This window comes from Amia ocellicauda, chromosome 2, assembly GCF_036373705.1.
Source record: "Amia ocellicauda isolate fAmiCal2 chromosome 2, fAmiCal2.hap1, whole genome shotgun sequence".
Lineage (NCBI taxonomy): Eukaryota > Metazoa > Chordata > Actinopteri > Amiiformes > Amiidae > Amia > Amia ocellicauda.
In genome coordinates this window covers 49,221,437-49,235,077 of record NC_089851.1, presented here as the reverse complement: position 1 = coordinate 49,235,077, position 13,641 = coordinate 49,221,437, and the positions used below count along the sequence as shown (strand labels likewise).

The 13,641-nt window shown below is 41.8% G+C and overlaps 1 protein-coding gene across 1 annotated transcript; it reads right to left on the bottom strand.

Moving 5' to 3' along the window:
- Window positions 1-236: 236 nt before the first annotated feature.
- Window positions 237-11,484, bottom strand: znf622 (zinc finger protein 622). Its single transcript, XM_066687410.1, has 7 exons — window positions 11,377-11,484; window positions 10,278-10,853; window positions 9,880-10,143; window positions 9,007-9,169; window positions 3,693-3,808; window positions 1,461-1,604; window positions 237-853 (listed from the first exon to the last, which is right to left on the bottom strand). The coding sequence occupies exons 2-7, from the start codon at window positions 10,849-10,851 to the stop codon at window positions 720-722; spliced, it is 1,395 nt and encodes a 464-aa protein (XP_066543507.1). The 5' UTR covers window positions 10,852-10,853; window positions 11,377-11,484; the 3' UTR covers window positions 237-719.
- Between the last annotated feature and the right edge of the window lie 2,157 nt (window positions 11,485-13,641).

Below are 13,641 nucleotides of genomic sequence, written 5' to 3'. Positions count from 1 at the left end.
AAAAGAAAGGTCTGATAAGTATGCAGTCAAGAACAATATTCTACAAAAAATAGTTTGGAAGCTTAAAAAAATAAATGTGGTATAGGGACTGCTGATCAACTTCAATCAATGCTGCATGTTAAAAGGCCCACAACAGGAATACTGCAGGGGATATTGTGAAAGGGTGTGGTGGGATAGGGGTATTCTGATTAAAACAATGTAAAAAAGCTACTGCTGAAGGATTGCAATGGACTGCAAAGTGTTTATTTATTTATTTAATGATTCATGAATTCTCTCTGAATGTGTGATTACAGTCCTTTACACATTAGTAGTAAGTAAAAGTCTCAATTTACAAGGGCATATTCTCCGAAAGGTGTACAAAACCCCAGAAAGCTAGAGGAGATTATAATGGCTACACAGCAAATGTATCCTCACACATTCCCAGATAATATGTACAACATATGAAGAAAAGCTTCCATGAAATCTATAATTTAATTAGTGATTTTACAGAATATAAAACAAGCAGCGTTCATCCTGTACTATAGTATTCATTTGTACTTTTACAAAATGGAAACGTAGGCCTGTACTTTTAAGTGATTATCTCAGAGGTTGCGTTTCATAGTTCAGCAGCTCCAACCTGTACAGCAGCACGGCTTGAGAATTGTGTTTAGTATATACGGTCATATTTGGGCATGTTTGTAATACAGAGTGGGATCTGTGGACAGAGGCAGGGAGTCAGACTAGAACATGACTTGCGCCCTGAAGTGTGTCTGTTTGTTGGCATTATTGTTCATGCCCATCTTCAACATCCACCTGGACTTCATCTTCTGAACATACTGCATGTCTCTTGGGCTCTGCAGACCAACGCCTCTGGCTGTGAGGGGAGAGAGAGGGACAAAATATAAAAACACAGAACGAAAGAATGGGGCAGAGGGAGATGGGGGGGCAAGGGTGAGAGAAACAGAAAAAAGGAGTGAATAGGGGTGAGAGACAAAGGGGTGAGAAGAATAGGAAGAGAAAGGCGATGGGCATGGAGAAAAGGAGACAAGGTAAGAAAAGAGTCGGTGCTTAACAACAAATGTGTAAACATTGTTATGTTTGGGGATAAACACTTAAAATCATAGCCCTGAAGGAACATTAAAAGGACAATAATAGCTTTTGATGAAAAATTCTCACCACAGGCAAAGCTCTAGGCAAGGCACATGATGGACTGCAATAACATGTACAGGACCAGAAAAATATGTATCAAGGTGCATCATTTTAAATGGTTTGCATGGATCAAAGACATTTGTAATAATGTGTGACATTATGTTTAAAACCATTATGTTTTCTTTTAATATGCAGTAGAACCATTTACAGTACATATTGGGTTTTTTGTTTTTACAAATCCCAAAATATCCAGCCTCCCTGCCTCCTTCTTCTCCCCTCCCCATTCCCCTGGCCTCCCTGGTCTCCCCTCTTCCTCCTTTCCCTCGTCTTACCTGCATCGTTCCCCCAGCCCAGGGCCTTGTACTGCCGCAGCACTCTGCCCACTGCATTCCTGTTGCTGGCGAGGGCCACGGTTCTCTGAGTCCCAAAGCGCTGCTTGTAGTACCTCATCAAGGATCGGTGCCCCACCTTCGCCCCTGTGACACACACACAGCTCTGTTCACATATTGGCCCAGCCACATAGGACAAGTCCCAGAGAAAAGGTGACACACACTGTGCAAGCATTTCTAACGTTCATATTCCCATTATACAGAAGAACGGCAAAGCATTTATTTTATTACTGCCCAACGTTACTTTTCTCTTGAACAAATAGGTGCCAAAAAGCATACTTTGTAATGCCTTGATCATCTCTCTGATGAGAACTGTTTGGGAGACATCCGCATCGTGGAATTTTTCATATTTGACTGCATGCATCACAACGATAGTCAGATTATGGGATGCACTGTAATACCCTGTTTCAACTAGCCACGTTTAGCTGCACCTCAGCGTGGCCGTGCCGGTCCTGGGGGTTTCCACTAGTGCTTAGCTGCACCCTCCACCTGTGCGCGATCTAGTTTCAGGCGGCAGTTTCGTATATCGTATCGGCTGAGTCCCAAACTGGTCCGGGGCACGTACTGTGACGTCCCTTACGCAATTCACTGCATTTGGAAATTGTAACTACAGTAATGGTGGCCGCTCTCAATGCAATGCAATGTTATAAATACACGCAAATATGAAATATTCGTCCTGGATTTAAATGACCCAATGTCTTGTAAATTCTCTCAAAATTATTTAAATGGCACGGTTTTTAGCTTCCCCCAGTTTACACAATCTTAAAACTATTAAACTGTTTAAAACAGAGGCTAATTTTTATGTGATCAATCGCATGAAGAATCGTATATTTTAATTATATCTGTAATCCCTCATTATTGCTATAACTATATGTAGTGGCTAGACAGGACAGATTTAAACCCAGGCGCACTGTATTTAATAATGCAATGCAGTTCATTCTCCCACAGATAAATAATAAGGGAGAATATCTAGGATACTTAAATTAAGCTATATTGTCAATGTTAATCGGATCATGATACAGGGAGTAGTAACACGGTTATTTACGATGCGCTGGTAAACAAAATAAACTGGATGAAGTTTTAAGTGATGTCATTTGTTTTATATATTGTTTCAATGTATCCCAGTTTCTACTTTTGAATATCTGGTATAACTTATGCTATAAGACTGCGTTAGATATAGTAAAAACTTTTCAGCCCAAAGTTTATTGCACTGTAATGTTAGCGGTATTTCAGCCTCCAGTTTAAAACACTAAATCCCAGAATGTCGAGTGTCCCAAGATGCGTTTTGACCTTTCGTGTCTCACAGTCACTTCCTAGGGCAGCTGTAACTCATGAGAATGTAGTGGAAATGCTGCCGGGCATAGTTTAGGTGCACAGTTACAGCACTGCCACACGGAGGTGGACCTGAATGTGGCTCGTGGAAGCGAGGCATAAGTCTGAGATAAGTTTATGGAAAAAAAAAAAAAAAAAAAATCCACTTCAACTTTTAGCTTCTGCAAACGTTTGTGATCTCTTATTAAAGAAAACCATACTGCAACTACATGTGTTGGTATTTTAGCATCGATTGCATTGCAATACCCCAGAAAAGATGCTAAAGTATTTTTGACTTTTCAGTGGCCAGTGCAAAGGGCAAATATGATTTCTGTCAGCTGCATCACATCCCTAATATTAATTAGATGTAGGTTAATTAAAGGTATCTGCATTGCAAATAAAAGAAAGGTCTTAAGTTTGCAGTCAAGAACAATACACTAGAAAGAACAGTTTGGAAGCTAAAAAAACAAAATCTGTCAAACGCGAGAATGAAATACCACTTAAATTAATGCAATGAGTTAAGTTTTTGGTCTAAATGACAAAAGCAGCAAGCAGAATCAGGGGCTCAATCAACACATGTAGGTGAAAATGAAGCCGCTGTTAACAGCTGGTTGTTTTTGCAGAGCAAAATTAAGAAGGAAGACAGCTTGAAAAATGATTCAAAGGAAGAAAAAAATTACTTAATGAAAAAAAAAAAAAACTAAACAACATCAAGCCTGAAGTACAGACTACAGATACAGAAATGCAGGTAGCTATGTAAAGACAAGCTGCAGAGATGGACAGAAACCAACACTTGAAAGGAAAGAGTGAAGTCCCCAAACACCCAACACCACCCCCACCCCACACAATCTGTGAGAAGCTTACCTGATGGCAGGGTCAGTTCCATTGTGTCCTCATCATAATCCAAGTTCTTATCATCAGGCAGATCACCGTCCTGCATTTCTACATCACTTCCATCCTTCTGGTCTGGATAGCTTGCCCTGTATAGCCCACACCATAGGAGAATTAATTATTATTATTATTATTTTTATTTCTTGGCAGACGCCCTTATCCAGGGCGACTTACAACATAAGTGCAAAAATACAGTGAAGTACAAGGCATCAATCATTACAAATTCAATTTAGCTAAAACAGCAATTCAGAATAATACATTTTACAAATTCCAATTTACAATTTACACAAGTACAGTAAGTGACTTCCTACATCCTGGATGGTGAAAGCTAAGTGCTGTCAAGATGTAGGGTCACAGACAAGGGCTACGGGAAAGGGAGCAAGGAGGAAAACAATCAAGAACGTGAGAAGCATAATAAAAACTGTGAAGTGCTATCTAGCAGGGGTAGAGGACTAATATTACAAGTACTGTCGGAAAAGATGCGTCTTCAGTAAGCGCCGGAATGAGGTCAAGGACTCTGCTGTTCTGACTTCGGTGGGCAGGTCGTTCCAAGTGGGCAGGTCATTAAACAATAACAAGCAATTGGTCTTTCCAGGTTAAGTCAGCAAAAGGACATAACCCTGTACACCCCTGTATTAAACCTTCACTATTTGCATGAAAATGTGAAGCTACACCTAATGTGAAACTAGACAGATAGGTTAACACAGTAGAAACAACTCTTAACAGTAGCCTGCGTTTAATAGGGACTGACTGTAACCATAACCTGATCCTTAAATTTACTTAACTACTCAAGATAAATCAAGATATGTCTACAGCTCTCTCTAACGTGATGCGTTAATAAAACATGGTCAGAGTTTTAACACTGTGTTGACTGTGTGAGGGGCACGGCAGTTCTTTTAGTGGAGGAGGCCACAAAACCTCTCCTCCAAGACTCCAAACCTCAGATGTCTGCAAGGCTCCTGATGGCAATAGCCCCGCCCACCACTTCCTCTATAAAAGGAAACAGGAAACTGGAAACTGACCAGTGTGTGTATTCTTGGCTGGGGTAGCAAGGTGCACGGGAGGGCAAGAGGAAGAGGAAGAGAGAGCGAGAGAGTAGAAGAACAGGAGAATGAAGGGTGAAGTTGACTGATTTACTGGCTCGAGACCCTTTTTCTGGACCTGGAACATTCTTGCTCTTGAACAACCTCTGACAACCTCCCCCCAGTAACGAACTGATTACGAACCTGCCTTTTCCCTTTTGTACTTCTGCCTGCCTGGTGTTCGGCTCTGCCGACCCAGGGACTTACTGTTGTTATTATTGTTTGTTAGTTAGGGACTGTTTGTTTATTAAGTGCTCGGACATAGCTAGGTTTTTGTTTTCACACTGTGCCCACCATTGAGGGAATCAAAACAGCAAGCCTATTTTGTACCCTCTGTTTGCATCCCTACTGTGCGTTTCAAGACCAGACCCCACCTACAAACAAGCCCTTTTTGCGACAGGCCCTCCAACCTGTCACAATAATTATTAGCAGCATCATGTTAATTAGCAATGCCTGGTTTTAGAAACACTAACAATGTTCTACAGGTACTGACAATTTGTATTTCTTAGTAGATGCCTTACCCAGGGCAACTTAGGTGTATGAAAGAAAAAAAAAAAAAATCTCAAAAGCATGATATAATATAGTAAAATACAATAAATAACAAGTACAAAATACATAGCAGGCAAATGTTTGGGCACCCCTGGCCAAATTACATGTTGAAAAGAACCAACCTCTGCAGTGAACAAACTTAAACTTGTCATATATCTGCAAATGTTAATGCACATTTACTATTTATTTGCTGAATTTAACACTGAAAAAAATTAAACCGTAAATGTGGCATAAAGTTTGGGCACCCTTCCAGTTTTTTTGTTTTTTTTGTTTGAAGGTCTCAGAACATAATTGACTTGTTAGGCCTTAATATACGTCAGGTGATAACAAAGCTTAATACATTTTGACTCTTCAAACCTCTCAGGGTGTTTGAGCTTATGCTCAAAAACCATAGGCTATACATGCGTAGCCTACATTACATACATACGCAAGCTACATACATACATAAACAAATTATGTGTGTGTGTGCCCAGAGAGAGAGTACAGATTTCTTTTATGGGTAATTATTGGTTTTTCCCCCATGTTATAGATCTATGTAGTATGTAAATGAAAAAGATTAAAAGCATCTCCTTATTTAGATCTTTCTTCTGTTTGCAGTAGGAAAAGCAATCCCCACATCCATTGCAACCAGGAAGCATCTTGTTTTAGTTTGATTTTCTGAGCATGTACATTCATGAGGAGGATATTTAGTTTTCTTTCTTTGTTATTGCACATTTGCTGAAAAGCCTATATAAAACGTCAGAAGGCATCTTTCCTCCTGTACTCCCGGTTTTCCCTGTTCAAAAACATACCTGTCACAATGAGTATGAACTCGCTGCACTGAATATAGTGTTACTGGACACTCACTACCCCAGGTTAACAGTCCCATTTTTAACAGGACTCTCACTGAAAAATAGTTTACTTCATAATAAACTAAATAACACTGACCGCTAATCGCAAATCAGACCAGGGTGTGTGTTTTATCAGTTACGAAGCTTGTCGGTATGCGAGTTTTGATCTGACTCGACTTTTATTAAATTGTTTTGTTTTGTTAGTCACTTGTTAATTCTGCTTTGAGATCCCATTGAAACATAACTGAAGTGAAGTGCCCACTACACAACCTGAATTTGCTGGACCTTTCCAACTGAACAAGATCAAGAAATGTGTTGATGTCAGTACCCATGTTGACAGTCCACTGACTAGCAAATTGGCGACCTTTTGGGATGGGGAATCATTTGACTTTCTCCTCCTCATCTTGATAATGATCTTTGGCTTTGTTTCATGCAGACAAAATCCATACCGTGTGCTATGTGTGTAACACAGATGTTGAGTGCCGCTGCCCAGCAGCTGTCAGTGTCAGATAGACACCCAGCCACACCGCACTATGGGGCCGCACTGATGTCGCTGATTGTCAGCTATAGAGAAAAGGGTGGCCACATATGCATTAATAAATCACGGTTCTCCTAAATCTATATTAAAAAAACACATTTCAAAAAAGTTATACATTGATTTGCATGTTAATGAGGGAAATAAATATTTGATCCCCTATCAATCGGCAAGATTTCTGGCTCCCAGGTGTCTTTTATACAGGTAACGATCTGAGATTAGGAACACTCTCTTAAAGGGAGTGCTCCTAATCTCAGCTCGTTACCTGTATAAAAGACACCTGTCCACAGAAGCAATCAATCAATCAGATTCCAAACTCTCCACCATGGCCAAGACCAAAGAGCTGTCCAAGGATGTCAGGGACAAGATTGTAGACCTACACAAGGCTGGAATGGGCTACAAGACCATCGCCAAGCAGCTTGGTGAGAAGGTGACAACAGTTGGTGCGATTATTCGCAAATTTTAGAAACACAAAATAACTGTCAGTCTCCCTTGGTCTGGGGCTCCATGCAAGATCTCACCTTGTGGAGTTTCAATGATCATGAGAACGGTGAGGAATCAGCCCAGAACTACACGGGAGGATCTTGTTAATGATCTCAAGACAGCTGGGACCATAGTCACCAAGAAAACAATTGGTAACACACTACGCCGTGAAGGACTGAAATCCTGCAGCACCCGCAAGGTCCCCCTGCTCAAGAAAGCACATGTACAGGCCCGTCTGAAGTTTGCCCAATGAACATCTGAATGATTCAGAGGAGAACTGGGTGAAAGTGTTGTGGTCAGATGAGACCAAAATCGAGCTCTTTGGCATCAACTCAACTTGCCGTGTTTGGGGGAGGAGGAATGACCCCAAGAACACCATCCCCACCGTCAAACATGGAGGTGGAAACATTATGCTTTGGGGGTGTTTTTCTGCTAAGGGGACAGGACAACTGCACCACATCAAAGGGACGATGGACGAGGCCATGTACCATCAAATCGTGGGTGAGAACCTCCTTCCCTCAGCCAGGGCATTGAAAATGGGTCGTGGATGGGTATTCCAGCATGACAATGACCCAAAACACACAGCCAAGGCAACAAAGGAGTGGCTCAAGAAGAAGCACATTAAGGTCCTGGAGTGGCCTAGCCAGTCTCCTGACCTTAATCCCATAGAAAAATCTGTGGAGGGAGCTGAAGGTTCGAGTTGCCAAACGTCAGCCTCGAAACCTTAATGACTTGGAGAGGATCTGCAAAGAGGAGTGGGACAAAATCCCTCCTGAGATGTGTGAAAACCTGGTGGCCAACTACAAGAAACGTCTGACCTCTGTGATTGCCAACAAGGGTTTTGCCAACAAGGGTTCTGCCACCAAGTACTAAGTCGAAGGGGTCAAATACTTATTTCCCTCATTAACATGCAAATCAATTTATAACTTTTTTGAAATGCGTTTTTCTGGATTTTTTTTTTGTTATTCTGTCTCTCACTGTTAAAATACACCTACCATTAAAATTATAGACTGATCATTTCTTTGTCAGTGGGCAAACGTACAAAATCAGCAGGGGATCAAATACTTTTTTCCCTCACTGTACAGCTAACAATCAAGATTAAAACAAATTGGGTTGCAGTTAAGTTAAGACAAGTTAAGACAAGATCTGGGAGACCAAGAAAAATCACCTATAGAACTGCTCGTAGACTGGTCAGGAATGCAAAGCAAAACCCCCACATCACTGCAAAGGACCTAGAGGAAGGTTTAGCTGGCACAGAAGTAATTGTCCTCCGGTCCACTCTGCAGCGTTGCTTACACAACCATGATCTGATGACTCTTAAATGCAGAAGGAAACCTTACCTGCAATCTCATCACAAAAGTCAACATCTAAAGTATGCAACGCAACACAATACTTGGATAAGCCAGAGGCGTTTTGCAACCAAGTGCTGTGGTCTGATGAAGTACAAATTTTACACTCTGGCCAAACTCACCACAAGGAAAAACGGAAAACCATTTGAATAAAAGAACACCTTGTTAAGCATGGGGGTGGATCCATTATGCTTTGGGGTTGTGTGGCAGCCAGTGGCACAGGAAAAATTTTGTGGGGTGAGAGAGGAAGAGTGAGTCCAGGCAGCAGGACGCAAGGGCAGGCTTGACTAGCTAAATGGAGAGAGGCCAGAGGGGACATAGGGGGACTGGAGACAGAGAAAGAGCAGTTGGTGGAGCAGTTTGTTCAAGGTGGAGCAGAAAGAAAGCGAAAAGCTAGAGCGAGTTCCACCCCTGTGGAGAGACTGTGACATAAAGCCAGAGACCCCGGTGTCTGATCACCTGAAATCATAGAAGTCTGCAAACTCCAGAGCGGCATCTCCATCGGTGAAGAGCTTACAGTGGCTCTTGTCCGTCATGTGGGCCTGGACAGCTTCAGTGGAATAAAAGGACCGGCCTTTCTCATTGCACCAGAGGCACACATTCCCTACACCAACCTTCTCCCCTAGAGGAAGAGAGAGGGAGGGGGGGGGAGGGGGGGAAAAAAAAAAAAAAAAAAAAAGTTGTAAGTGTTTTTGAGAAATGTGTACATTGTGTATAAGGAAATTGTTTATTAAACAATACAAGTAATAATACATGAAGAACACATTTGTTTGGTAGGGGAGGGGGGGAGAGAGTGAGTGAGTGGATGTGAATGGATGGATATGAGTCAGTGTTTGTGTGCGTCACATTCCCTTATGAAATAATTCGTTTAGCCACATTACTGAAATGTTTAGGGCCCAAGAATGTGTGAGATAATGGAATGAAAGACAGAAAAATGGAAATTAACTTCTGACACCAAAATCACAATTTCCAATTATCTTTGCAGGAAATATCAGATTTTTGTGTGTGTGTTTGTTGTGGTAGGTGCCCAAGAGACATAAATGCTTGAGAATTTACATTTACATTTAGGAATCCCTTCACTCTTCTTGTTTATTAACAATTGTTGTATTATTCATGTTATGAACTAAACTAATATTTAAAAAATAGTGGTTACCTTCACATCAACGACATGAAAACCAATGGGAAAACTATTTGAATGTACTTTAAGACCTTAAAGATATCCTCACAGTGTCTCTCTATCACACACACTACACTCACAGTCCCCCTCTCTATATATATCATCAAACATACACACTCACTTATTACAACCATACACACAAAAACACTGCTTACCCAGATACCTGATGAAACCCTTCAGACCCACTAGGTACTCCACATCCGGGATGAAGAAGCCGTGTGCTTTGGTCATGTGAGCCAGGTTCTTGAGGAGGGAGCGGGAGTGGTGTGGGCAGAAGAGACAGTCCGTGACAGGGATGGACCCAGGTGGAGAGGATTGTGGGGAGGCACCATCAGTCTCCCCACAGTCGCACTCTTCCTCCTCCTCCATCTCCCCACACTCCTCCTCATCCATCTCTTCATCCACATCGTCCCACTCTTCTGTAAGAGAAGGAGATACTGCACGTTCAAAACACTAGAGCACTAACATCTCAGCCTGTACCATACACTGCTGTATTTCACCAATCCAGTGCTGAAAGCCCACCTACAGTACAATACAGATGCCACAACATTACCTTCGTCCTCTCCCTCCTCCTCCTCCTTGATCTTCCTCGCCTGTCCCTCGAACCACTGCAGCCTGGGAGGAACTTCGGGGCGCTGCTTCTCCTTGCTCGCTGCCTTAGCCGGGGAGGATGAGGGCTTCTTCTGCTGGTCATGGAGGGCCTGCTTGATTGCTTCATTCATGGCATTGTGGTCCAGTCCCTGTTCTTGCTCCCCCAGCCCCTTCTCAAGGTTCTTCTCATTCATCTTTTCCACTTTCCTCTGGGCAGCCAGCATCGCCCTCCTCTCGGCCTCCTGGTGCTTGTGGGACTGTAGGTGGTTCTGGTGGGCATTGACGGAGGAGAACTTCTTAGCGCAGGTGATGCACTGGGCCACACCGCCAGGGGCCCCGGCCCCGCCACGCTCACGCTCCTCCGCTGCCGCCCTCTGGGCCAACACCCGCTCTTGGAAGTTCTCGGCCGTGACAGGGGGCATGTCCGCCACCTTCCTCTTCAGGTTGTAGCGGTGCCAGTCCGTCTTATAGTGGGCCCGCTGCACCTCCCCGTCCGCAAACACCACCCGGCAGCTAATACAGGTGTAGGAAGACATGTCTGCGTGCAGGAGAGAAGTTATAAGGGCAAGGACATACTGATCCTGCTCAAGACACTTGTTACAATAACCTACAATGTATTTTATTAACAAAACCTCGAGTAAGAACACCATTCTTGATTTCCCATCAAAGATCCAGACCTACTAACACACAACGTTGCCACAACGTTAATACAACGTTCTGTGTTAGCTGGGAGGCTTGCAACCGTGAGATAATTCGTGAACCTAAATCGATGCTATAAAATATATATCTATCACTGAATTTCTGACACAATTTATAATATTCAGAGAGATCAATGTAACTAACAAGGAAATGAATATACAGACTTTCCCCCAACAACATGGATATCTAACTATTTGTTTACGTGATCTCAGCCCAATCAGTACAATATTAACACAGAAAATACGCACTTAAGTCATACGACTTGCCCTATTTACCATTTAAACTGCATAAGTAGCAGGTTGCTGTTACTTGTAATAATATATTAGGTCATTATAACCTGAGAAAGAAACAGAATTACTTACCAATCTAAAATCCCCCGAAACACGTTTTAAATTAAATAAAGTGCGAGCTTTACTCCTACCCATAAACTCAACACGCGTTCCGCAGTTGTTTCCACGACAACCTTTGAACTCCGCGAGCCGAGTGCAAAAGGGAAAGACGAAAAACAAGACGACGTGTCGTGAAGGTTGAGTACCGCCGCCTAGTGGGATGGGGTGGTATTGTATCAGATTCGGGCTTGTTTTCGAATACATTATAGTAATAAGCTTTTTTGTTTCAGTTGTTTTAAAAATAATAATGTCAGAAAATGAGTATTGTATATTTGAATCTCTTTGGACGTGATAGCTAAGCAGAAGTGGTTTGAGTTCAATCAGTCAGTTTTACTGCATTTCCACAGGTACATTACTGCTCTATGGTTTCATAAGCAGTAAAGACTGACTCCAAAATATTTCAGTAATAAGTAAGTTTAATTATCAATATATAAAAATAAATGAATCCCAATATTTGTGATTTAATTATTATGCTCTACTTGTTTTTTTCTATATGTAATATATTCTGAGATGTTATGGCTGTTGTTGAAAGGCAAAACAGTAAAAACTGTGATATAAAACATGTTCTGTCTTCCTGAGATATGTGGTTTCTCACACACTGAGAAAATTAGAAAATGTACTGTATGATTTCCTCTAAAGTTTGTAAGTGTAAGTCACATTTGTCTTTCATTGGCTGTTTACAGGCTGGTAAAAAGTAATGACAGTAGAGGGATTATGTCTGGATTACAATTTTAGGGTGTTTAGGTTAATGTGTGCTTTGGACCTTTGTGTTATATGTACATTTTTGTTTAATTTGCATTCCAACAAAAAACTAAACTATTTTAAATTGTAAGCAGTCACAACCACCTCTACTGCCATGACTTATTTACCAGCAACATGTGATTAGTGCCCTTTGAGAGGGATTTCCTAGTTTATCAGACTCACAAGGCAGGAAACAGTTAAAGTGTATACCCTACATGGTGTGTAGAATGACAGTGAATAGTGCAGTATTCCCTCAGGGCTGCTCTGTTGATGGGTGTGTGTGTGTGTATTGTTCTGTATGCTCAGTATGCTAAATATTTGCATAATGACAGGCTGCAAATTAGATTGCTTAGTTTGCTTTTTGGTACAGTTTCTCTGTCCCTCGACTAATTTAATGTTTAGTTTCATTTTGTGTTGTTTTTCTTTTGCTTCATTTGGGCTCCTAATTACCCTGGCTTATCAAACCCATTGATTTAAATTTCTGTTATGTTTTCTGCACTCAAAAATGCATTGCTTTTGCTGTATTGTGGTCAATAAATGTAGCAAACAAATCTCTTCAGTCTGTCCAAAACAACCAGTTCACAAAAGGGCTTCTTGCTTGTTATTTAGTGATCCATTTGCAGTAATTTTTCTATGACGTTAATTGAATGATGGAGACTGAGTGATACCAGATATCACTCTGCATGATCCTTCATGTAGTTGCAAATCCAAAAAAAAATAGATGTGATGAAAGAGGTTTCAATTTCTAGATCATTTACTTTTAGTTAAGCCTTTCCAAGAGGGAAACAAAACAAAAAAACAGTTGGCTTGCCAAAATGCTGGCAGTTTTCAATCTGTGCTCCAAAATCATTCAGACCCATTATATGGTTATTGGAATGGACATTTTTGACATAACACATAGCATTTTAAGTAATTGATTTAAGCCTAGCTACCAACCATGATAGAATTCTCTTCATCTTAAATTAGATTGCACTGTATTGCCCGGGCACACTGGTGATGCAGTGGTTAGCGCTGCTGCCTCACAGCTCCGGGGTCCCGCATTCGGGTCCCAGCTTGGGGGTAATGTCTGTGTGGAGTTTGCATTTTCTCCCCGTGTCTGCATGGGTTTTCTTGTAGCACTCCCACCATCCAAAGACAGCCCAAAAACTCTGGGTTTCCTCCCACTGTCCAAAGACATGTTGGTTAGGTTGATTGGTTTCTCTAGTGTGTGTGTGTGTGTTGCCCTGTCCTGGGTGTATTCCTGCCTTGTGCTCTATGCCTGTCGGGATCAGCTCTGGCTTCCCTGTGACCCTCACCAGGATGGAGATGGATGGATGCCATACCACACACATACCACAGCTTCTTCAGGAGTACAGTGGGCCTATTGCTAGGGGCTGAGTTGTACTTTCTGCCTTTCCCATTCTTTAACTTCCCCTTTTAATCTTATATGGGAAGGGAGTTATATTGACAAACCTATGGATAAAGGCCATAGTATCCTTTCATAAAACTAAAATAACC